Genomic DNA, 27191 nt, shown 5'->3' with positions numbered 1-27191 from the left:
TAAAAGAAAATTTACATTTAATATAAAACTACATAATAAAAAATTTATGTAATTATCAAATTACACTTTCCTTGATATATAAAACAAAGAAAAATTAAGATCATTATTTTATTGGAAAGAAAATAATTTATTATATATGAGGAAGATGATTAAAATACATGTGATATATCTCTAATAAACTGATTTAAATGCATATAGTTTTAATTTTTAAATACACTTTAAAAGCTGTTACGCACAGTTCCATAGTCCAGGTGGTCAATTTCATCTCCACAAAGTTGGAAAGCACTTGAGAGATATGAAAAATTCAAATGGAACCTAAAATACCATAAAAATTCATTAAAAGTAATCATGATTATAAAACAGTTCACTAGTTTTAAAATAACTAAAAGCTAAAACATTTATATTTAGAAAATTAGTGAATCATGTCAGTACAACAAAATTTTAATTGTCTAAATAAACAGCTTACACAGAAACTGATTTATAACATTAAAAAATAAAACATTTTAACTGTGCCAATAGAAAAAAGTAACAACAATTTCAGTATCTCTAACTTTTTGTACTCAGAGTGACAATGATTAACAGAATTTTTCATTGGTTTCATCGTACTATTTATAGCAGGATTTGCAAGAAAGAAATGTAAAGGGCTCCAATGCTTTATTTTCCTACTTATAAAAGTTTAGATGGTTAGGTTGGTGTCTCGGATCCACCTTACCATTTTAATCTAACAAGTAGAATCCAAACTGGTCAGTCCTTAGAACTACTGAGGGACCTTTTAAAATTAGATTCTTGGTCCCGATTCCAGAGATTCTGATTTATTAGCTCTAGGGCAGAGTGCAGGAATCTTTACGTGTAAAAATTCTTCCTCAGTGGTTCTCAACCTTGGTTGCACATTAGAACCAATACTTTGGGAGATCTGAAAATCCTAATATGTATGCTGCAATCCAGACCACTGAATCAAAACTCTGGGGGAGAAACCCAGGCATCAGTATATTTTTTTAGTTTATTATTATTGTTTTCTTTAGTCAGTATTTTTTTTTTTTAAAGCATTGTTTACTTTGTTTATTTATTTATTTATTTTTGGCTGTGTTGGGTCTTCGCCTCTGTGCGAGGGCCCTCTCCAGCCGCGGCAAGCGGGGGCCACTCTTCATCGCGGTGCGCGGGCCTCTCACTATCGCGGCCCCTCCTGCTGCGGAGCACAGGCTCCAGACGCGCAGGCTCAGTAATTGTGGCTCACGGGCCCAGCTGCTCCGCGGCACGTGGGATCCTCCCAGACCAGGGCTCGAACCCGTGTGCCCTGCATCGGCAGGCAGACTCTCAACCACTGCGCCACCAGGGAAGCCCTAGTCAGTATTTTTTTTAAAAAGTTCCACAAGTCATTCCAATATGCAGCCAAAACTGAGAACCACTGTTCAGGTGGTTCTGGTTATCAACTAGTCTGGAAACCACTGCTCTTACATACCTACCAGAATTTTTCTTTCCACTTATTGAGCTACCCTGAGTCAACATTATGTCTTCTCCTCTCTGTTACTCTTTTCTTATTCCTTTTGTTTTACTTTGCTTAGAAAAAGAAAGAGGAAAAAAGATACTTCTACCTGCTATCTCAATAATAAAACCTCAGATGTAAGGTCTGCTACTCTTATTTGGAATTTACATTGAAATCCAGTTATTTAAATTTTCAACAAATGTACTTTTTAATAGGAAAAAAAAAAAACCAATCAAATTTTACAGCACATTATATATACAGAACACCTAAATCATGAAATACATCATGAAAAAGAAAACATATATGTTACTGAATTAGGTTTAGAAAATACATAAATAGAAGAAACAAGAATAAAATTTGTGTTAAAGCAAATGTATACCTTGTCCAAGTAAAAAGCTGACCTGATTCACTAACTTTCCCTGGCAAAACTACATAACCTAAAGGACAGCACAGAAAATTCAGCAACAAATCTAAAAACCATATAAAAGATTTGTTCAATCAACACAGATAATTTTAAAAATACTTCATTTCAATACATTGTAAAAAAATTATTGCTTAAACTGGATCAATGGGTTGGGGAGAGACAAAACACTTGCAGGAAAATCCAAAAAGCACTGCCCCAAAAAGGATACGACAAGAAAGGATACACTTTGTATGACAGTATTACAGCAGTATTTACGCAGGAATGCTTCTAAAGAAGAACAGCAGAATGCAATTTAATTTTTTTCTGATTTTTCATGTTAGATTTACAAATAAAATGATTTTTTTTAAACATACACTGAAAATGGTTTATTTTTATCTTTTCTTCTAAGCTATTTGTAAGACTTCTGACTATACCAATGTAGACACTTCACAACAAAATTCAAATATTCAAGGTGCCTCCCAAAAGGCATAAACATTAGGCAAAATTTTCTTTATATCATTTTTTCAGCTTAACCATCAGTAATTCTGGCTCACTTACTTCATGTTCTTCCAATATACTAAGGCAGAAAGATTTAAAATAATAAAAAACAAAAGAAATATATTTCTACTCATCTTTCTTAAATCAATGTGACATAAAATGCTTAATTCTACCATTTTTAATCATTAAATTACTTAAGTATGAATTAAAATTGCTTATTTGAAAGATGAAATACTTGATTCCAAAAAAATATGTACCTATTTCTGTGAGGTGTACAATTAGTAATTAGCAATGCAAATTCTCAGGTCCCACCAAGGGTAACCAACTTGTCCTGGCGTGGCAGACACTTTCCCAGTGTTAGCATTAAAAAGTCCAGTATCCTGGAAAACCCCTTAATCACAGGAAAACTAGGGATGATTGACTACCCAAGGCCCAACCCCCTTGCAGACCGACTGAATCAGAAACTCTGGGTGGGGGTGAGGGGAAACCCAGTAATCTCTGTTTTATCAGGCCCTCTAGGTGATTATAATACATGTTAAAATTTAAGAACTACTGCTTTACTCTATGAAGAAAAAGTAAATAAAGACTAATAAAGATACACTGCCCTTATAAAATTCATTCCCCAAATTTAATTTTTACATACAAATAGGTTTTATTCCATAGTTTTAATCGTGAAGTTTAATGGAAATTAACTGCATAGACAGAAAGAGTCAGAGGGAGGATCCTTTAAAAACGTTAGAAGGTACACGAATTACTATTCTCTCAGGCTTTTATCCTTCCTTAATTTTATCTCAAGAAAGTCTTGTCCTTTTATTACGTTATCTCCACACTTACCTTTACTAATTTTTAACACTTTCTTTTTCCTTCTTTAGAGTCTTGTTTTGGTCTAGCAGATCGAGCAAACTGCTAATATTTAAACATTAAGGTTTTCTTCACAAACATGAAAGTAATCTTTTCTAAAGAATTGTCAAGAACTTCCTAATGTAGGGTAGGAGTAGTTTTTAATTTATCTATATATTTGTCTTCCTACTCAGTCATTCATCAAATATTTGTTGACTGCCTCCTAGCTGTCCAAGATCTGGGGAAGAAGTAAAAAATTCACCTTTTCTTTTAGTCATTTTTTACACCTAGACCTTTGCTCGCTCCTTCATTTATCCCACTGATTTCTAGTTTGAAACTGCATTAACTACTGAAAGCAGGATGGTCAATCAATGATATATTTTGTTATTAAAATTCTCAAACATAAATATGGATTATAATACAATAAAATATACAATAATAAAACTACAACGAATCATATCTTTCTTTAACGATTCCAAATGTACTTCTGGATACTGTAGTATTTTAGGCTTAGCATGAGTATGTATATTTTAAGCTGTATTAAGTAAAATGTTTAGACTTGGCTGGATTTTAATAACCTCATGATGCTTATTTTCCAATAAAAATTTAAATAACATTACCATTTGACTCAACTAAATATATTTATAACTGAGTATTCTCAAGCTAGAATGCCAGCTGTTGAGATGAAGGATAATATAAAAATTGGTTTCAATTATACCCTTACTCCTAAAAACTATTGATCCATAAGTCTTGGAACAGACGATTTGAAGGATACAACCACCATAGGTTTTCCAAAAAGAATGTATCCATTAGCTTCCTTTAATGCTTTTGCTGCTGCTTTTTCATTTGGAAGTCCAATGAAAGCTTGTCCTTTCATGCGACCTTCTTTCATCAAGCGTATATCAAACCTAGAAGTCATGGAAGAAAGAATGGTTTTGACTCAAAGAATTGTCAAAGAATTCTGATGAAGTCAATGGGAATGTATTCAACAATTTAAAAATTTGCTATTTCAGAATAAAAATGACTATACTATCTGATTAGCACATTACTCAGGCTTTGTAAAATTATATTTTATATTCTGTTCTAAAATTGATTCTGTAAGTAGGTAATACTTATAGAATTATTTTGATGATATGCTTATCTTTTTTTAGCTGTTATAAATATATGTGATTTAAAAATCATATTACTAGCAACTATAAAAGCAAACTTCGTAAGTTTTTCTTTCATATCTCTATTTTTAAACAGTTTTATTCAGCCAATTTAATACTACTGATATTTACTCAAGTAAAAAAAAACAACTATATGACCAAGAATAAAAGGGCTGACAGAAACTACAGAAAAGTAACATGGAATTTCAGAGTAGGAAGGGACTTTACTGATCATCTAGTCAAAAACCACCATTTTACAGATGATGTGTAGAGACGGAGTGACTTCTTCAAGGTCACACCGATCACTAAAGTTAAAGCCAAAAACACAAACCAGAATTTGTATTCCAAGTGTAGTCTTCTATTATTCCCTAGTGTATTCATTTTTCAACATTTTGGGGGAGGAAACTATACTCAAAACTCTTAAAAAAACAGACTAATTTATAACTAAAGTACCTCCTAGCATTTAGTCTATTTGACTAGCAAAAGCATATAAAGAATGCTTAAAGTATCCAAAAATGCAGCTAAATCCTTTTCTAACAAATACACATGACTAGTCCCACAGGAGACAATTACTAATTCATCATTTTGATGTGTACAGCTTTCTCAATATAGAATTTTCTTTTCCCTTCAAATTCTAATGGCAGGCAATACTGGAAATAGAATGTATATACATGATATATATATATATGTGTGCGCATATATATATACACAGATACACAATACATATATTTATATATATCTATGTGACATATACATATATTTATATATATATACCCACACACATATTATCTATTTTTAAATTTTTTCCCCTTATAATTATGATTCAAAGGCGGCAACAAGAAAAAGGGCCAGTATTTTGCATGGCCAGCAACATAAACTTTTGGTATCCTGGTAAGATATATCTGTCACTAATGAATATAAAGTGGACATGGTTTTTAAGACATGGTGCTCACTGTGCATGCCTATATAAAAAGGTACACAGCCCAGATAAGACTTTAAAAATATTAGTTTCACATGAAGATTTAAGCAAAATTAACTACAGTCATTTCTCTAATTTACCTCCATTCAAAAGTCTCTCTCCTTACCTTTTCTAATTTTCTTTACTTCTAATTTATATGGCCAAGGTCTTACATACTTTAGAGTTAACCAATTATAAAATTTTAAAGAACGAAATTCTAACTCCAAACGTTAGCTTTTATATCATTTACAAATCATATCCTTCTCTTTTGCACTCATAAAATTGGAAGCCTTCCCAACTGAACGAAGAGAAGTTACTGCCATGGTAAGAATCTAAAAAACTCTGCCTGACTGCTACATATTCCTGGATGAGTCATTAAAATGCTAGTTTTCAAAATGTAATCTTTGGACCAGCAGCTTAGTCATCATCCATACAGATTTTAGAAACACAAATTCATGGGCCCTATCTCAACCTAGAATATCAGACTGTCTAGAGATAGACCAAGGAAATGGTTTTAATAAGCTCTTACACAGGTTAAAGTTTGAGAACCACTGCTTTAGAGCTAGGGATTGAGGCCTGTTTCTATAAATAATGCTTTATTGGAACTCAGCCATTAATATTCATTTATGTATTGTTTACAGCTGCTTTAATGCCACAAAGACAAAACTGAGTAGTTGCAACAGACACCATAGTATTTTAGTATAAAAATATTAAATTTTTACTATCTGTCAATTTAAAAAGAAGTTTGCTGACTCTTGCTCTAGATGTCTAAAAGATAAATTTCTTCATATAATTTTAATCTCTAAAGGGGAACTGATGTTTAAAAAAGGGCTAATTCCTAGCAGATTAAAAACAAAACACAATTTGAGAATATACATGCCACTTACATTATGCGTTGTGTTTCCGACGAAAAGTCAACGTATCTTCCAAAAATAAATTTAAGGTCCTAGAATTTCAACAAGGAAAAGACTAATAAGGAAAGCCAGGGGAAAAACATGTAAAATAATAAAACCAATTTATAAATTTCAACTTACCTTTTCTTGAACTTGTTTAGCTAAATTCTTTACATAAATTCTACAGTTTGGTTCACCAGGTTCATAACTTCTAAAAACTGAAAGTGTTTCCATTTCTTATATAAAAACAAAACAAGGATATAAAATTAAGACAGTTTCATCAATTTTTCAAAGAAAAACTATAATAGCATTCAAATATATCTGTTAAATAGACAAAATAAGCATTAAGAAAATGTTAAAACCATACAAATTAATGGCAATGTTACTAATGGGATAAAAATACCCATTAAAAATCTAAAGTGGTGATATGAAAATAAGTTTATAAATTTCAGGCATCTAGAATAACTAAAATTTATCAAATAAAATATTTCTGTTAAAATTCTGTAAAGCTTAACTTTAAGATGAGTTATTTTATTAAAAAAACTAAAGCATAAAGATGCTACCAAATATTTGTGTAATTATTTTGCTTAAAGTCAATCTCCCAAACTACCAGCACCAATATATTCAAATGTAAAAATAAAGTACTCAAATGTAATAATCAAGTATTTCAGGCAAACTGTGGCTTCTGAATATACGGCTACTCCTATTTAGTGACAATTACCATCTTTCCTGACAACTAGATGTTCTAGGCAAAAATATGTCAGTTGGAAGTCTGTTTCCCATTATTATGGGAAAAATTATAATGTGTTACATGTCAATCTAAAACCCCTAAATATTTTCCTAAAATATACTAAAACAAGAAAAATCCATTAAGAAGTAAAAAACTATCACATTAGGATATAAAATTCATAAACACAGGCTTTTAGTCACCAAATAGTTAAAACTATTTTTTTTTAGACAAATAATTGCTCTGCATACATCTCAGATATAGTACTGTGATGGTCTATCAACTGTATACAGAATACAGAATTCCAGACTGTGGGCCACACTGATTTAACACGTCATATAAGTTTCAGGAATGAAAACATTCTTCCAAATACATATAGACTGGAAACATTATACTGAGAGATACTTTCCTCCCTATAAAGTATGAGTACTAAAAACCAAAAGTGGTGATTAAAAACATTAACTGGAGAGATATTTCGAAGCATGTGCTTTGAATAAAGTAAACAACATGAAGAGATTTGTTTTGCTTCTGAAGGGGCAAAGAAATGTAAAATGGAATAAATGCTGGTTTACTTCATGAAAATTACCTTCTCTAGAAATTCTGCCCTTTTCCAACTCCCTTCTAGAAATACATTCTGATGGCATTTCATCAGAGTCTTCTTTAATCTCCTCTGCGATGCTCAAATTTGGTTTTGGGAAGATTTTTCCAAATCCTATATTGGATGCATCAACTTCAGAAGCAGGTAAGTCTAAGAGTTAACAGTGACATCAGCCATTAAAAATCCCTCCCTTCAAAACAGTTTTTCTTTTCCATTTTTAATTTTTAAGATATATTCTAGCACTAAAACTCTTTGGTGTTTTTCTCAATACTCTGAAACAGGGATAAGCAAACTTTTTCTATAAAGGTTCAAACAGTAAATACTTTAGGCTTTGCAGGCCATATGGTTTCTATCATGACTACTCAACTCTGCCACTAGAACATGAAAATCATAAAATAAGACACTTTCATTTGAGGGTACTAAAAAAATATCCATTATACTTCTCACCAAAAAAAAAAAGAGCCAATCCTAATCAAAGTCAGGAAAAAGAAGTATTTGCACACTTAATTACTTATTCAATTAGGAAAATTAAAAACCATTATAAATTTTAAATTTACAACATAGCAACATAATGGATTACATTCAGAAAACATGAATTTTAGCTTCAGCAAAAATTAAACTGACTTGGGGGAGAGGGTTGGGAAGGACAGGATTAAACATTCAGTAGAAAAATTCTAGTTATACTACCTAAAAAAACAAACAAAACCCTAAAAAAGCTGTGAAAATGATGCAAATAACATGCCATATTTAGGATTATAAAAGTCTCCTTATAACATAGAAAAGCCGTCGTACCAACAGACCTCCTGTGGCCTGAAGGCAACAGTAAGAAAAAAACTTTTAAAACTGTTTTTACTGTTAATTCAGCATTACTCTACGTTGATGCAGAATGGGACGATTGTCCCCCTCTCACAAAGGTCTAAGTCCTTGAGCAAATTAAACTTAAAAAAATAAAAATCTGTGTCAAGGGGTGACTAGCCATGACATAAGAAAGAAAACCATACAAAAATACAAATATAAATACTGAAACAAACAAAAAAGGAGCTATCTGAAAAGGCAATGCATTCTCACTAACCATCAGAGAGACAGGAATTAAAACCAGTTACAGTTTATCACTCAGTACATTTGCAATACTTACTAGAACTCTATCCTATATTCACACAAGTGCTCAAAGATATATGTACAAAAATGTATATTCCAGAATTTTCTGTAATAATAAAAAAAATGGAAACAACCTCAACTTCTATCAATAGAGTATAATAAAGATTGTTATAACTATACTATGGAGTGCTATGCAGCCATAAAAAAGTAACCCATGATGGCTATTTAAAAAAAGAAGTAAGGGAAAATAAAATGTTTATACACAAGTATAGGATAAGATCTGGAAGGACTATTTTCATACCAAATTATTAACAATGGTTATCTCTAAGTATTGGGATAGGGAACAGTGGGGTTTGAGGTGTTAACTTTTTAAAACTTTATATGCTCCTGTTTTGATTATATTTTTTTCTATAAGCTGGTATTATTTCTGAAATTTAAAAATTAAAGAACAAAGAAATGCCACTGTAGTATAACATCAAATTGTTTAAAATAAGCAGAAAAAAATCTGTAATTTCAATACATTATCTTCAAACTTACAAACAGTATCTTGTAAACAATCTTCCATGTCTTTTGGATTAAAAAAAAAAAAATTTTACATGAAATCTACAACTCAAAAAATAATCACAGTTTCCCTAACCAAAAATACAACTGTACTAATAAAACCAGAGCATCACATATAACAAGCAATGAAAAAACAGATCAATACAAGAAACTTTTATCATATTTTTAGTGTAAACATCAGCAAAAACGAGACTAAACCTCACCCCAGAGTTCATTACTAGCAAAAGGTAACTGTGACAATCTTACCACTAAGCTCCAATTTTAGTTATATAAAAAAGTTTAAAATGGATAGTATTCTAAGACACTAACAAAGACCTAATTTCATATTTCAAATATATTCACAAATACTAAAAAACAAAAACATATAAAATTTAATTCTAATACAAAAAAAACTGAGAAGAATTTTTACATAGCATGTTAAAGAACTGGAATATGCTTACCACAATTTTGTTCTTCACAATTTTGTTCTTTTTCTAAATCTTTCTTAAATGCAGCTGACATGTCGGTAGATATATGGAATTCAATTTTTTTATTACCTACAGGTTGTGGTTGGTCAAATACATCCGAAGGTAACAACACTGGATGTAAACTGCTGTTTACAAACAATCACAGCATTACTTTGTAATTGCAAATAAAATTTTGAGTAAAACATTATTTCATATTTACTTTAAATTTAAAAAGCTAACACTGATAAAACACACTATAGGCATTGAACAAAGTAACTTACATTTAACTTCAATAAATCCTAACAAATGTTCTCATATAGGTATTATTAAATTCCTAGTTTAGACAGATAAGGAGTTTGAGGCTAAAGGATGTTAAGAAATTGCATAAAGTCACTCAGTAAATGACAGAGACAGGACTTTAGGACTATTGATTCTAAACTTCAGGATATTTACCAATAAGCAAAAAAGTTCATTCTATGTTTAATGTAAGCATTTTATGCACTGTATTCTATATACTATATATAATAAACCTATGCAGGTCAATGCAGTAGCCACAAGCCACATGTGGCTAATAAGAATTTGAAATGTTGCTGTACTTATGCTCTAAGTACAAAATATACACCAGAGTTTAACAACTTGGTGTGAAAAAAGAAATATAAAACGTTTTAATAACATTTTATATTAATTATATGCTAAAATAACATTTCAGATATAATCAGTTGAATAAAATATATTATTACAATTAATTTTATCTTTTAATGTGGCTATTGGAAAATTTAATTGGTTCACATTACAGCTGACCCTTGAACAACTTAGGGGTTAAGGGCCCCAACCCTGCAGCGGTTGAACAGCTGTATATAACTTCATCAGCCCTCCATATCCATGGTTCCTCTAGATTATCTATGGATCCATATCTAGGGATTCAACCAACCTCAAGTCATGTAGTACTGTAGTATTTATTGAGAAAAAGTCTGCATATAAGTGGACCCACACAGTTCAAACCCGTGCTGTTGAGGGGTCAACTGTATTAATTTTTAATTGTTTGGTGCTGCTACAGATCAAAAGCATGGGACTGTGGTGTCAAAACATACATAGGTGGGAAATATGCATCATATTATGTATACTTAACATGAAAGAGTAATTTAAAAAAACCCAAAGACCCATTCCTTTAAAAATGTAAAAAGATCATTTTAACAAACTTTTTCCTCAACTTATAAAGTTACTTACAAGTTCAAGGGAAATTTACCTTGTAGAAAAGCTGAATAAAATTAAAATTGCAATTAACGGCAATTTTCATCCGATTAAGATATTAAAATACATAGAATTCCATGGCAAAAAGGCAAGTAAAATTTCTGCCATAATTTCAAAGAAAATTTGTTAAGCAAAGTGTCAGATAATCAGTGAAAAAGGAAAAAAAGGACAATATATTTCAAACGAAATACACAGTAATAAGTACTATTTCATTGGCAATTTCTCTACTCTAACAGAAAGTTTAAGACATAGTCAGAAGTTAATTTATACCTAATAAAATTCTTTCGTACCCATAGCCCAGGCCATCACCCAACATCTACATAATTTTCCTGGAAAGTTTATTACAAGGTGACAAAGTCTGAAAGAAATTCTTAATTGTTTTTAATATCAATGGCATTACAATGGCTCCCTCAATGTATTCAAACACCATAACTTAACATTTAAGGCAGATATCTCCACATCCTTCTAGCTTTCCCCTTCATCATTTTTATTCCTATGCACCAAATTTTCCTACCTCTGGAAACTCACTTTTTCATTCACACTGGATATCTCTTCCCTGCCTAAGTTTTGCCTCTCATCCTTCAAGCCCAGCTCAAATGTCTCCTCCCTCTTAAAGTCTTTCCAGATTTCTTGACTGGCTGTGACCTCTCCTTCCTCACAACCCTTCATAGTTACATCTTCTTCGTATGTCATTTATTATAATTGCTAATGCAACAGTCATCTGTGCATATGACTTACTTACCCATAAGACTATTACCTCACTGTTTGAAAAGATACCACTGAGCTTTGGAAGAATGTTCCAAAACACATAATATTTAGCAGAGAACTTATCACATATTTGATAAATATTTAAAGGTGGGTCCTGTGTGCTAAGCCATGTGAACTTTTACCAGGTAGGGTACTTTGAAGTAAAATAATGTTTGATATCAGGTAGTGGAGTTAGGAGAAATTAACAAAATTTCATATAAACACACTGGTGATGGATGCCATTATCAAAACTGTGAATGCAGGAGGAGAAAGAGATAATGAAAGGAAAGTAAATGAATTTTGTTTTGGATAATATCTTAAGTGCCTACAAGACACTGAGTATGCAAATAGGAAGCTGGAAATGAAGACTTTAGATCTCAGGAGGTTAATTCTAGAGATGGAGATTTGGAATCTATTAGCTGCAACAGGTGAACTATAAAAAAATTAATGATATTAACAAGGAGTATAAATATATGAACAGAAAATGACAATGGACAGGAGTATATGGAATCCAGTATTTAAAAAAAAAAAAGCAAGTGAGTGAGTAAGAGAAAGTCACAAAAGAAAAAAGTAGGAAGGAAAAGAGGAAGAGAGGAAGTAAGATGAGAAATAAAAAAAGAGAATGTAAAATTAAGGGTGGACAATTTTGAAACCTGGGGTAGTCAATAGTATCAAATGCTGGTCAACTTTGAGAATTAAGGATACTTGTGAATTTGGCAAATAAGCAGTCACTGGTAAACCGGTGGACTGATGAAATAAAAGTCAGAGTGAGGAATGATTTGAGTTAAGCAATCAGACAAGGTACATACAGAACCCTTATCTTATAATCCAAAACAAAATTACCTGTGTGAAGCAGATGATGGTATATTCAACATATCCTTTATTTTTCTCTTTTTTCTCACATGGCGCTGCTTTATTGTTTTTGGTCTTTTGGGCTGAAGATTTGCTAGTTCCATTAGTTTGGTCATTCTACATTGGAGGAAAGAAAAGTAGAAAAGATTTCTTTGTGTAGAAGCATAGCTATTTACAACTCCTTTTGTTAAACAAATTTGTATTTGAGCTTATAAATTATAAAATGATTTGTATGGCGTAAGTATAATTTCTAAGCCATCAAGTAAGATATAATCAATCTGACAAAAGCTCAAGTTACAAATCTCCTTGCTCAACTTTCATCTTAGTTTGAAGGAATTGGGAATTTACTTAATTGCAATCTGTCATTTTTAAAGATATGTTTTACTAAAAAAATTATTAGTTGCCCAAATGACTGAACTTAGATGCCAAAAAGTTAAACAAAATACACTAAATATAATCTATGTAACTTTATTGCTCTTTTCTTGACTAATATTCAAAAGACCTTACGAACACAGTAAAATTATTTTGATTCATATTCTAATTATTAAAGAGAACCTGGACTTAAGTACTTTTACTTAAAAATATTTTGTGCATAATTGTTGGAAAGCATATTATATAAACAAGATACTTAACTTGAGAACAGGGTTTTCATATACTATACTCTGAAGTGGCTTAATCAATCAAGGGGTGACAATCGATACCTTATACATAGCTTATCTCCATTATGATTATGAATAATATTTAGAATAGATCTTGTTTAGGCTTTTTTGGATCTTCCACAGAATCAGATATAGTGCTTCCACAGAGCAAGTTCAAAAACCACTAGTCACAGCTCTACTTCCCCAGAGTTAAGTTTGTGAAATTTGAAAGCAAAACAAGCACAGTAAAATGTAGTGAAGAAGAATTTGGTTAAAATAAGTTTTAAACCTTTTTTCCTTAAGCGAGGAAAAATGAAAACGTATGTTATAAATTTTTAAAGCCTCTTAACAATCACGGTTTACCAAAAATTTTATGAATATATCCAGTTATACAAAATATATGTCTATATTCATAGATTGCTCACCCAAAGTATACTAAGGCTCTACACAGTGCAAGGCATATGTTAAGTAAGTAATCAATAGACATTTGCTGACAAATACATAGTGGCATATTTTATAATATTCCAGAAGATAACAGAGAAGCATGAAACCAGAGGTCAGTTCATGCAAAGGCTTTGTTCTCATGACTCAAGATGCATTAGCAGAATTCCTCACTACATCCCTAAATGGAAACCTAAATAAACAAAAACAAAAATGGTTTTAGCTAGCCTATTAAAGCATTTCTCATGACTATCATTATTTTTATAAAGAAAATAAAATTTACAGGTTAAGTAATTAGCCCATTGCAATGTTCTACATTCTTTATTTAGCAACAAGTTAGTCTATTAAGAACTGCCAGCCTTCCTTATTGTCTCTATTCAAGACAGATAGTCTATTCACTCCCATTTTAGTAGTTCCAACATAACTCCTTCCTTAGAAAGAGAATATATATGGAGCCACTACTCAAGTGGATGTTGCCTCAATAGTAGTCAAATTGCTGCTGATTACTTGTATATGTTGCTTAGATTCTCTGCTTGGATTTTGACTCCGGTCAACCACTCCTTCTGTATCTGGTTGCTTCTGTGCATATCTGCCTAAGATTCCCATCATTGGCCTACACAGGTCTTTTAGGCTAGGGGTTGACAAATTACAGCCAAAGGACCAAATCTAGTCAGTGTCTGTTTTTTTTAAATAAAAAGTTTTGTTGGAAGATAGCAACATCCACTCATTTAGGTATCATCTATGGCTGCTTTCCACTACAACAGAACTCTTTGGCCCTATATAGAAAATGTTTAGCAATTCCTGTTTTAGGCTATGCTGTGGATTATATACCTGAACATTATTAACAATTTATTGCTCTTTGCCAGAATCTTTAAACAAAATATATATAGATCATCAAGAGCAACCAATAAAAGAATAATTCATTTGCAGTAATTTTTGTGAATGTTTTTGTATAAAATCCTATAGAATTGCTCTAGAAATTATTCTGAGGTGAATAAAGTCCAGGGGAATAAGCTGACAAAAACAGAAATACAACTTAATTTTGTTCTGTAAAGTCTCCACAAATACTGAATTAGTGAATAATGGATCACTGCCCCTAGGGCAGTGATGTTCCTGCAAGCATGTGCTCACATTTCATCAGTTGATCAATACATGCCTAGTTTTATGTGTGTTTCTGTTTAAGAACACCTTATTTAATATATATTGTTGATTCATTAACATTGAACTCAGAGTCAACAGTGCTATAACTCAGGCCTGAACAAAGTTTATTTAACACACAGCATTTTCTCCATAAAGCACATCACAACCTTCTTGATCTTGGAAACACTAGACAGCACTTCAACACTATGCTTGGAGACCATTTTAAACAGCAAAATCAACAACAAACAGCACAAAAATGTGCAAAACATGGTACAAATAGACAGAGAAAAAGACACTTGTTTACGGTATGAGAGCTGAAACAAGAAGGCAGAATGTCACCTTGTCTACCTCATCTAGGAATGTGCATGTCAAGAGACTCAAATTTTTCACCATTCTGCACATGCCCATGTCTTCAGAAGACCATAAAAGCACTGTAATTATTGACGCTGAAGTCATAAATAAATTGTAACAAGTAGGCAAATTTGCAAATACAGAATCAACAAATAATGAGGATCAACTGTATACCATAATCATCAATCCAAAAAATTACTCATAATACAAAAATGTTCCCTTAGGTCTTGATGTCTAGTTTCAGGTCTTAATCTATAGCACGATGGGGAGCTGGGGATGGACAAATTCTAAAGACCCCGAATTATGAAGAAGTATATGCAAAACTTAAGAAGAGCAAGAGAATCTCTCCCCCATATTCTATGTTTCTTAGAATCTAAACAAATATTATTTGACATTGCCAACCTCTGACGGTCTTCATCATCACTGCTTTCATATTCTGATTCTTTACTAGATAATTCCTCATCCTCATCTGGCAAAGGAGGTTCCTCTGGTGGCTGAGGAGATGCAGGTGGAAGAGGAGCATGTAGTGGCATATAGTCTTCATACTAATTAAAAGAACAAAACAAAAATACTACGGTAATCTATGATGTTTAGAAAACCATTTCCATTCAGATACATGATTCTCACATCTCTCTACCTCATGATTTTCTTCTACACATTCAACATATATTGATGAAACACTTGTCTCAGCAGCCTTTAGCTGATCACAAAACTTGTTTCTTCTTCCTTGGCACTTAGCTGCACTAAATTTCCAAACCTCCTTTGCAGTTAGATTTCACCTGAAGTTTAGTCAATGAAATGTTAGCATAAAAAACTCTCACACATGTAATTCTCTCTTTCTTCTTGATCTGCAGCCTGCATGGTAATGTCCTCACCAACTTGGGAATGCACATAATGAAGATAACTTATCTTTTAAGTGACTCAGTAAAGGAGAACACCATTCTGCCCTACTTTTGGAATGAACTTGGCCTGAGCAAGAAATAACTTTTATTGTGTTAAATTACTAAGATTTGAGTTTTATTTGTTATGAGCAGCTAGCATAATCTTTGCAATGTGCCAGGAATTGAGGTGTTGGGGTTATAAAGAAAAATTATGCAGCTAATAGTATACACATTAGAAAAGCAACCAATACACAATACGAAAGCAAATTTTCTATTTAAATGTTAGCTCTCAAAATAATTTCTCATTGCTGTTATCTAAAAAAGTACTAAGGGTACATATATATAATGGAATATTACTCAGCCATAAAAAAGAACGATGTAATGCCATTTGCAGCAACATGGATGGACCCAGAGACTGTCATACTGAGTTAAAGTAAGTCAGAGAAAGATAAATATCATATGATATCACTTATAAGTGGAATCTAAAAAAATGGTAGAAATGAATTTATTTACAAAACAGAAAGAGTCACAGATGTAGAAAACAAATTTATGATCACCAACAGGGGGAAAGTGATAAATTGGGAGATTGGGATTGACATATACACACTACTGTAAATAAAATAGATAACTAATAAGAACCTACTGTATAGCACAGGAAACTCAATACTCTGTAATGGCCTATATGGGAAAAGAATCTAAAGAAGAGTGGATATACGCATATGCATAACTGATTCACTTTGCTGTATACACCTGAAACTAACACAACATTGTAAATCAACTATACTTCAATTAATAAAAAATAAATAAAAATAAAAAAGTACTAAGAGTACTATAGCAAAATATTGGGTTGGCCAAAAGGTTCGTTCGTTTTTTTCCATAAGATGGCTCTATTAGCGGTTAGTTGTCTTTAACTTCATTCGAAACAATTTTGTTAGATTGTATTGTGACAGCCTGTCATATCAACATGCATTAAAAAAAAAACATCAAAACTGGTGAATTTTTGTGTGGCCATTTTAATATCGATGGAAGAAAAAAGCAACATTTTCAGCATATTATGTTTTATTATTTCAAGAAAGGTAAAAACGCAACTGAAATGCAAAAAAAGATTTGCGCAATGTACGGAGAAGGTGCTGTGACTGATCAAACGTGTCAAAAGTGGTTTGCAAAGTTTTGCTGGATGATGCTCCACAGTCGGATAGACCAGTTGAAGTTGACAGCAATCAAATTGAGAAATTAATTGAGAACAATCAATGTCATAGCACGTGGGAAAGAGCCGACATACCCCAAATATCCAAATCGAGCACTGAAAATCATTTGCACCAGCTTGGTTATGTTAATCGCATTGATGTTTGGGTTCCACGGAAGTTCAGTGAAAAAAATCCTTCTTGATCATATCTCCGCATGCGATTCTCTACTTAAACGTAATGAAAACGTTCCGTTTTTAAAACAAATTGTGATGGGCAATGAAAAGTGGATACTGTACAATAATGTGGAACGAAAGAGATCATGGGGTAAGCAAAATGAACCACCACCAACCATACCAAAGGCCGGTCTTCATCCAAAGAAGGTGATGTATATATGGTGGGATTGGAAGGAAGTCCTCTATTATGAGCTCCTTCCAGAAAACCAAATGATTAATTCCAACAAGTACTGCTCCCAGTTAGACCAACTGAAAGCAGCACTTGACGAAAAGCACCCGAAATTAGCCAACAGAAAATGCATAACCTTCCATCAGGATAACGCAAGACCACATGTTTCTTTGATGACCAGGCAAAAACTATTACAGCTTGGCTGGGAAGTTCTGATTCATCTGCCGTATTCACCAGACATTGCACCTTCGGATTTCCATTTATTTTGGTCTTTACAAAATTCTCTTAATGGAAAAAGTTTCAGTTCCCTGGAAGACTGTAAAAGGCATCTGGAACAAACAGTTCTTTGCTCAAAAAGATAAAAAGTTTTGGGAAGATGGAATTATGAAGTTGCCTGAAATACGGCAGAAGGTAGTGGAACAAAAGGGTAAATATACACTGTTCAATAAAGTTCTTGGTGAAAATGAAAAATGTGTCTTTTACTTAAAAATTGAAGGCACTTTTTGGCCAAACCAATAATAACTAAAATTATTCAAGAGCAGACATAGCCTACCATTGAAATTATTGATAGATCTGCACAGTAAATTCTAATAAAAAATTATCAACCTTTTAATAAAACCAGAAAAATGGAAATTCTAGACAATTCAGTTTGTTAAATGTAACTATCCTATAGGATAGCACAACGTCCTAGGTCAAAGGCCTGAACAACAACACTGGCAGAAATGATGGCCTCTATTACCAAAGCATCTCTTTAATGTTCTGGCTTTCTCCCACTTTCAATTCTCCACTGGACTATTATTACGTTAACTTTACACTTGTTCTTCATTTTCAATACAAATTAGAGGTCACTGGCATAACATTTGTAAAATTTAGCCTCAATAATTTCACCTCAGGAAGAGAAATTTTGAATCTTGAAAATTCTAAGAGCTTTCTTACCATGGGAGGCCTTGCAGTAATTGGTCCAAAAGGTGTGGGCAAATTCATTTTATTCATAAGATGAAGCACCTTAATAAAAGTGGTAAAACATTTAAAATAAAATAGAAAAAATGATGATTCAACTCATATTTGATATTTTATGTACTAAAAAACTTTGCTATAACACTATTCATTACTTTAGTGCAAAGGAAGGACCACCTCTTGCCTTTATAATCCCAGGACAGGGCTAAACTAGTATATCTCAGGCACTGGTGTATCTCAGAAGATTAGCCTTCTTAAAATATTTGTCTATTCTACAAATACAATTATTCTCATTATTAAAAATGTCATGTTCTTACAACAGAAAAATTTATTGAACTGTTTTTTTCCCTTGATTATTGTGAAATTATGAAACACAGAGAAGTACAACAAAGAAAATAAGTATCATCTATATTTTGTACTTAAAAGAATGTTTTATTGTCAGTACTTTCAAGCATTTGCTGAGGGGTCCTCTATGTCCTTTCCTTTAAGAAAGGAAAAGGTGTATGCTAAAGTAACAAAGAAACACCAGAAATTATATTTCCCAAATTAGCTTATGTTTATTAGTATTATTAATACTAAACATGTTAGTATTTTTAAGCTATAGTTTATAAAAGCCTTTACTTGAATGTAGTAATTTTTTATTACCTTTCGCAATGGACTGAATGTTTGTGTCCCCCTCCAAAATTCTTATGTTGAATCCTAACCCACAATGGGATGGTATTAGGACATAAGGCCTTTGGGAAGTAATTAGATCATAAGGGTAGAACCCCCATAAATGGGATTAGCGTCCCTTATAAAAAGCACGAGAGAGCTCTCTCACCCTCTTTCAGCTACATGAGGATACAAAGAGAAAACGGCCATCTGCAACCCAGAAGAGGGCCCTCACCAGAACCTAACCATGCTGGCACACTGATCTCCAACTTCTAGCCTCCAGACCGTTAAAAATAATTTTTTATTATTTAAAAGCCCCCCAAGCTATGATACTTAGTTATAGCAGCCCAAACTAAGACACCTTTAAAATACTGAAACATCATTGTCCCTATAGGAATCAGTCTAATACTATTATAAAAAAAAATTTGAGAATTAGCATGAAAACTAACATATAAGGTTGTACAAGTACTTACTTTGAGCAACATTTTATTCTACTTACCTGTACGTAGAACTTAGGCACACTTGCCAAAGCATTTACTATGTTTGCTAGAATCGTGCTTGAAGGTGGTGGGTACATATACTTGAGGCATGAATTTAGAGGAAAAGTCAGCCTAAAAAAAATATCTTAAAATGCTTATTGTGTTTTAATAAGTTTCATATCAATAACTCATTTTAGGTAACCTAATAACATACAAATTGCTCAAATGATTCAGTAAGAGTACTCTGTTCCTAACAGATCCAATTGATTACATTTAAAAAGAAACTTACTTGCCTTCTGATTGCATTAGAGAAGAATACGGCATTTCTTATCAGAGAATATCTTACAACTTTGAACATTTTAATGGAACCAAATTCAGTGACAAACTCTTAGAGCTCAGTATGTTTAATCAACACATTAAAAATATGCACGATATATAATAAAATGTTCTTTAAAAAATTATCTTATTTGCAATACACACACATTCCACACACACACCACCTATCCAAAACAAAACCAAAAGAACAATGAAATACAAACAAAAAATGCTAACCCATGGTTTGGTGCAATTCCATTTTCTATGGTTAAACAATCAAGTTCTTTCTTTTCTTTATCATCTTCCACAGTATCATCAGACCTAAGAAATACAGAATCAAAGTTCATCTTACCTTTAGAAATAGAATGAAAAATTGCATACAAAAATGACATATTATCGGGCTTCCCTAGTGGCGCAGTGGTTGAGAATCTGCCTGCCAATGCGGGGACACGGGTTCGAGCCCTGGTCTGGGAAGATCCCACATGTCGTGGAGCGACTGGGCCCATGAGCCACAATTACTGAGCCTGCGCGTCTGGAGCCTGTGCTCCGCAACAAGAGAGGCCGCGATAATGAGAGGCCCGCGCACCGCGATGAAGAGCGGCCCCCACTTGCCACAACTAGAGAAAGCCCTCGCACAGAAACGAAGACCCAACACAGCCATAAATAAAATAAATAAATTTAAAAAAAAAATGACATATTATCTTTTCAAACAGGGCATTATGAAAACAGTTCCATAAGTAAAACTTTCAACTATTTCTTAAGTAAACACCAATGAAAAAGAGTATCTATTCCAGATATTATAGAAGGCATGGCACATTTTCATTTACTCTTCACAGCAACCCTATGAAGATGGTATGATAAATCTCACTGACACCCCCGCCTCACCAAAACTGAAGTTCACATGGTATAAATCAGTGGCACACAAATTTCCTCAATGTACATCAATGAGGGTCTGTTAAAACGCAGACTGCTGGGGCCTATCCTCCTCCCCACCCCCAATACCCCAAATTTCTGATTCAGTAGGACTAGGTTAAGGCCTAAGAATCTTTCTTTCAGTCAAGATCTTAGACGATGCAGCTGGTACAGGGATTATACTTTGAGAACCACTGGTGTAAAGCAAATTTATAAAGGTTATATAACTACAAAGAATTACAGCTGGGACCCAAATACCAGGCCATGCCTATTCATGACACCTTGCTATATCTAACACAAGGATTTTATACTAGTTACCTTCCCTCCACTTAAAGTTGAATGCTTTTCACCCTACTCTTTTCCCACTTCACATTGATTAATTCCTAATATTAAATCAATACTCAGGTTCCTAACGCACAATTAGGAATGAACAAATATATTGCTTTAATGTACTAGATTCAGTAGAGAGATATAACCATTTACTGTTTCAAATTATTTACTTGATAGTCTGAAAACAATCCAAGAGCAATACAACGGATTAAAAAAAAACACTTTTAAAATGTATGAAAACCTATCTACATACTTTTTCTTTTTTTCAGTGCTTGAAGAAGGACATGGTGAATGAACTTGATCTTGCTCTTTTGCAAATTCAACAACTAAAGTATGACCTAAAAGCTTCAGTTGATGAAGTCTTGTCAATGCCTTCAGTTGGAAAAGTTAAAAAAAAATTAATAACTGTACCAAAATTATTTGTTAGAGACCATATATAAAATAATTTATACATGTTTTTTGTTAATGCTCTTAATATTTCCTTGGCTATTTCTTACCCACTTCTCATCTCAGGCTGCCAAGGCTTCATTACTTATTAAGCAACTGCTTCCAGTCACTTAGGAAAACTAAGATCTGGTTAAATCCAACACTGCCTATACCCAGGCAGCTGAAAATGGTTAGAAAAACAAACATAATGAATTGGGCTAGTCTCACTTTAAATTCACAACCACAAATCTGAGGGTGACCCTTAAGGAAGCCACAGTCACTTATTATATTAGTTCATTTTTTTCTACCAATCTCTAAGACAATATTTTGTACCATTTCCTTCTTCCTCAACCTCACAATACTCCTGTCCCATTTTTTTAGCCTAGGATACTGTTTCCTACTTTGAGAAAACTGAAGCAACAAGATGAGAACTTCAGATTTCCCACCGTAACTTCCCATCTACCAGCTTCTGCATCCACATATTCTATCTTCTATCTGTTATCACATGTTAACAATCCATGTTTTTATTTAAATCTAGTTGTTTTACTTGTATACTAAATCCCAGCCTCTCTTCTGCTCTCTGGAACTGTACAGGGTGTGCTCCTACCTACATTGTTAATTTTCTGTCCTCTATTGGATCATTGACATCAGCATACAAACATAGTCTGATTTCTCCCATCCTAAAAAATATTTTTTCTTCATCTGTTGATCCAACTTATCACTCTCCCCCACCCGCCCCCATCCCCCACTCTGCTTTAAATTACTCTTGCAGTAAAACTCAAGAATTATCTATGCCCTCTATCTAAAATTCCTCTCTGCCCATCAGTCTCAAACTCACTCCAATCAGGTTCATGCCTTAATCAGTCCACTGACACTGCTTGTCATAAACAACAAATTCTGTACTGCCACACCAATGGTCAATTCTCAATCTTCATTTTACTGCATTTAACACAATCACTCCACTCTCTCCTTCATACACGTTCTTCACTTGGTGTCTAGACACTATAATTTCCTACAGGTTTCTTGCCAGCTCATTGGTTTCTACTCCTCAATCACTGTGGCTTATGCCATCTCAAACTCTTAATGATGTCATACTCCAGAGGTCTATTATTGGTCCTCTCTGTCTAATCCAGCACCCTAATTTTAAAAACCATCTCTATGCTGATGATTTCCCAATTTATAATTTCAGCCCAAACCTCTGTCCTTAAATCCAGGAACATATATCCAAACTACTGGAAAGCTTCTCTTAATTTTAAATATTTTAAAATTAAGACTTCAGGAATTGAATCTTCTCTCCCCATCCCCCCTCAAATGTTCTCCATCTGGAACCTTCGGATGGTAACCCCCTTCTTTCATTTACTCATGTCAAAAATCTTGGAACCATCCTTAACACCTCTTTCCCACATTGCATATCCAAGCCACTGAGAAATCCTGTTTGCTTCTACCTACAAAATATATCCAGAATATGACTATTTCCTACCATTTCCACTGCTACCATCATGGTCCAAGCAACCATCATCTCTGGACTGAATTAACAGTATAACCTTTTAACAGATTTCCCTGTTTCTACTCTTCCCTGCCTTCCATCTACTCTCAACACAAAGTGATACTTTTAAATATAAGTCGAATTATGTTACTGCTTTGCTCACAATACTATAATGGCTCCCAATTTTACTCAGAGTAACATCTACGGTCCTTACAGTACCTACATGGTATGGCCCTCTCTTAGTTCTCTGACCTCAAATTCAATATCTCCCCTCATTTGTTTTTGCTTTAGCCACAAGCTAGTGCATGCCAGCTATTCCTCTTACTGGAATGCACTTCCCCAAAATTCCCTTAGCTAACTTCCTTCACTTCCTTTAAAATGTTGCTCAAATATGACCATAACTACCTTAACTGTAGCTTAACCCTCCCAACCCAGCACTCCTGATACTATTGTTCTTTTTTTATAGCATTTATCATTTTCTAAAATATTAAACTCATTAAGTTTATTATTTATGGTCTGTCTCCCCTTTGAGAATGTGAGCTCCGATGAGGGCATAAATCTGTGTTTTATTCATTGATATATCCCAAGACCTAAAGCAGCATCTAGCACATAGCAGGCACTCAATATTTTTTGAACAAATGGAACTTTAGGCCTTAACAGGGACTATAATTTTATTCTACCATCTTTATGCATCCTTATTTGACTCCATTATACACAGCAAGTTTCTATATGTTTCAATAATTTTCAAGTCCTTAAATCAGCCTAGACCTCTTACTATCAGTGAGCCTTTGATTATCTGAAATACAGCTGAATTGTTTTAAGTTTCTTCCTCTCAAAATGTATGTCACACATTCTTTTCAAAGTTATGGCTTTTAATTTTTAATGTTAGACAATGACTGGTTCCATGCCCTCTCCTCCAAGTTAATCTTGACTCTAAAACAAGGTGGTTTTCATTACCATATTTTACTAAAAACTTTTTATGCTATATTTCAAAAGGTCTTTTCTGAAAAAAAAATTTTCCTATACTTTAATACATATAATGTGAAAGTCCTCTGTAATCCCATCCTTGGAGAAAGACATTTATTATTCAATTTGGTGTATAGCTCTGCTACATTTTGTTCTATGCATAAACTAACATACACAGTATTGATACTAGTTTTCCAAAATTCCAAGGTTACATATTATATAATGTTTTGCAACTTTATTCATGTACTCTATCTGGGCTACATTCCTTATTAATACATATTCATTTGAGCTCATTCTCTGAGGGTTGTAGTCCAGTGTATGGATATACTACAATTTAAAGTATCCTTTCCTCTTATTGATGAGAATTTGGGTCATTTCTATAGTTTCACAATAAAAATACTTTACTAATAGACTGTGTTCATTCTTCATCTTGTGTCATCACAGGATCTTATCTTCTTAAAACTCTCTTATCCTTGCATCCATGAGAATTTATTTTCTAGTTCTACTTCCTTTTTAACTTCTCCCTCCCAGTCTTCTTTGCTGGCTCTTCTCCCTTTGGGCAACCATATCCATTTACCTTCTTGAGGAAACTCCATTTTTAACCCTGCCTCAGCTCTAGTCCCGTATTTTTAATTGTTTTAAAAATATTTCCACAGAAGTAGCCCACAGACTCCTGCCCCTCATGTCAACTAATGTAATAACTCAGTCCAAAAATTTCCAAGTGTTCCCTCTCTCTCAACCACTACATCTACAGGGATCACAGGACCAACAAACACAATCTCTACCAAATGTATATCTACTTCTTCCTTTGTCTTCTTACTGCCTTATTCAGATCCTTTCTCTTGCCTTAGCCATTATAACGTTTCTCTTGTCTTCGCTTTCCATTTGGTCTTTCTAACTCTCATCTTTTTCGACATCCAATCCATTACATGAACTCTACCAGATATCTTTCACAGACCTGACCATACTACTGGTCAGCTCAAATATATCAAGTGCCTTAAGAATAACTACTAAACAAAATTCAATCCCTCCCTCCCTTCCACCCAAATTTAGACTCAACCTATCTTCCAAGTCCTATTTCAATTTCAACCCTTAGTTTTTGCTCCACTTAGAACTTTCCATGCCCCACAGCTTTATTTAGTGTTCTCTAAACCTGGAAGGTCCATCTCCCTTTGTTTTCTTCTCAAAATCTAACTAATCATTAAAGGTCTACCTCAAAGGTCACCTCCTTTGCAAATGATCCCCTAGGATTTTTTTTTAATATATGTATTTTCCATTTAATGCTTAAAACATCTTGTCTTGCAACAGTTACAGAGATAGTTATCAATGTCTGCATCCTTTAGAACTCGTCATTTTTAATTACATATGAGATTACAATTCAATTTTAATTCATGTTCCAGTTAATCTACTAGTCTTATGTCCAAACATTGGGCAAAATCTGCCAAATGACAAACCAAATGTAGCCTATGGGGCAAACTCTGAAAATACAAACCCTTTTGCTTTTAAAAACTATAGTTTAACATTATGCTCCATTTTTGAACTAAAACTGGATAATAGAAAATTGTTAATAATAGAAAAGAAAAAGTCATACCTTTATAGCTGCTTTTTCATTAGGGAAAGTAGCAAAAGCTGTATGTTTCTGAAAAACAAGGTACAAATTATTTCAAATATAATTTCTCATAAGGAAGTCTGATATTTCACCAGCTGACAGTGATTTGACGCATTAATAAAATCACAGAAAAGAACGGGAAATCCAGATCATTTAACTGATTACTAAATTCAGTACACTGCTTTTCAATCAGTTTAGGATCAGACTTCTTTGAGATGAAAGACTTTCTCATATAAAGGGGCACACACACACACACAGCGTGTTTTACATATATTTTCAAGTAGTTCGACAGTCCATAAGTTAAAAAACCCCTACTATACACAGAGGACCACCCTTAAACCATCCAAAAATATAAAATATCTTACATGTATAACGCATCTAAGATCTAAACTTTCCTCTATATAGCCAAATGCAAAGTTTAAATTGGTCTTTCTCCTAACTCAGTAATTCTCAACCCTGGCTGCATTATTAGAAACACCCGGGGAGACTTTAACCACCGATGTTTTGCCCCATCACAGACCATCTGGCAGAAACTTAACATCACCACTGCTATTTTAATGGAGAGAACTCATCTAAAACATCTTCAGGTATAAAGGAAAATAAAGTAATTGTGTACATCCCAGTGTTAGACTTGGAACAGTCTTAAAATATTGCTCCCTGAAGGATTCCGTTGGAAATTTTTTATGAAGAACATCTTCGTCAAAAACTTAGTAGAAATCCTGTAACTAGTTTACTCAAGTTACCGACTACTGTAGCTTCTCCTCTATTTTGATGAATGTCTTAACGCTGGCTTATAAGTAAACCAAGATTTTTAAACAGTCCTTCGTTACATATTTCTGAGAGTACTCTTGAGCCTAAGAGAAATACCTCCAAATTCAGAGGAGTTTCGAGATTCCCAGGATGGGAAAATGGAACATAACTAAGCTTCTTTTTTCATTTTTTCTTCTTTGCCTTTCTCACTTGCCCTTTTCCGCAGCGCGGCGACTAACCTAGGCTCGAGCCAATTAAAACTTGACTTGGGACGCAAGATATTTTGATATGAAGGAGGAAAGACTGGGAAACCCCCACTACACAAGCGCATCTCCCTCACTCTTTTCTGTCTTCTTCCTTCTGTCAGAACTTCCCCTCCCCAGGTCAACAGCCAAGGGCCTTCCCCGGAGGCTCGGGACCGGCGCGCCCTTACCAGTCGCCCTTTATCGGACAGGACGCGCACGGACTGCGCTCCGAAATACTTCAGTAAGTCCTCTTTCTCCTCAGCGGTTAGCTCGGCTGGCAGGTGCCTCACTAGAAGGGTTCGGTCGCCCCGCGGCGGAGAAAGCGAAGCAGAGCTCTGGCAGCCTCTCGACATCGGCAGCGGCTGTTCTGGAGCCGCCATTTCTCACAGAGAACCAGCAACAGGGTAGCCACTGAAGAAACTGCAGTGATCATAAAAAGCTGAGCTAAATGAGTGTTTTCCCACTTCGCGCTAAGGATTCTGGAAACAAGGAAGTAACGCGAGAGATGGTCGCCTTCTCGCG

General features: G+C 33.7%; 1 protein-coding gene across 3 annotated transcripts; it reads right to left on the bottom strand.

Moving 5' to 3' along the window:
- Window positions 1-228: 228 nt before the first annotated feature.
- RNPC3 (RNA binding region (RNP1, RRM) containing 3) lies at window positions 229-27189 on the bottom strand. 3 transcript variants are annotated; one of them, XR_009504047.1, is made up of 16 exons: window positions 26858-27189; window positions 25657-25704; window positions 21441-21559; window positions 20183-20266; window positions 19651-19762; window positions 18480-18548; window positions 15476-15618; window positions 12495-12620; window positions 9648-9799; window positions 7537-7698; window positions 6365-6459; window positions 6218-6276; window positions 4000-4132; window positions 3219-3290; window positions 2131-2174; window positions 1509-1541 (listed from the first exon to the last, which is right to left on the bottom strand). XR_009504047.1 is itself a non-coding variant. In XM_059927071.1 (15 exons), the coding sequence occupies exons 1-14, from the start codon at window positions 27047-27049 to the stop codon at window positions 3231-3233; spliced, it is 1554 nt and encodes a 517-aa protein (XP_059783054.1). In that variant the 5' UTR covers window positions 27050-27189; the 3' UTR covers window positions 229-315; window positions 3219-3230. The 3 variants fall into 3 exon arrangements, 2 of the variants coding, with proteins under 2 accessions (XP_059783054.1, XP_059783053.1); XM_059927071.1 differs by lacking the exons at window positions 1509-1541; window positions 2131-2174 and adding an exon at window positions 229-315; XM_059927070.1 differs by lacking the exon at window positions 1509-1541 and having other exon boundaries at window positions 1755-2174.
- Between the last annotated feature and the right edge of the window lie 2 nt (window positions 27190-27191).

This window comes from Balaenoptera ricei, chromosome 1, assembly GCF_028023285.1.
Source record: "Balaenoptera ricei isolate mBalRic1 chromosome 1, mBalRic1.hap2, whole genome shotgun sequence".
In the NCBI taxonomy this organism is placed as follows: domain Eukaryota; kingdom Metazoa; phylum Chordata; class Mammalia; order Artiodactyla; family Balaenopteridae; genus Balaenoptera; species Balaenoptera ricei.
This window is presented reverse-complemented; position numbering and strand designations above follow the sequence as displayed.

Excerpts from the sequence above, each read along its gene's own strand:
- RNPC3 (XM_059927071.1), bottom strand. The coding sequence starts at position 27,049 with ATGGCGGCTCCAGAACAGCCGCTGCCGATGTCGAGAGGCTGCCAGAGC. Across the intron at positions 21,560-25,656 it reads ATGAAAAAGCAGCTATAAAG|GCATTGACAAGACTTCATCA; the intron begins GTATGACTTTTT and ends TTCCAACTGAAG. Across the intron at positions 15,619-18,479 it reads TTACTGCAAGGCCTCCCATG|TATGAAGACTATATGCCACT; the intron begins GTAAGAAAGCTC and ends TCTTTTAATTAG.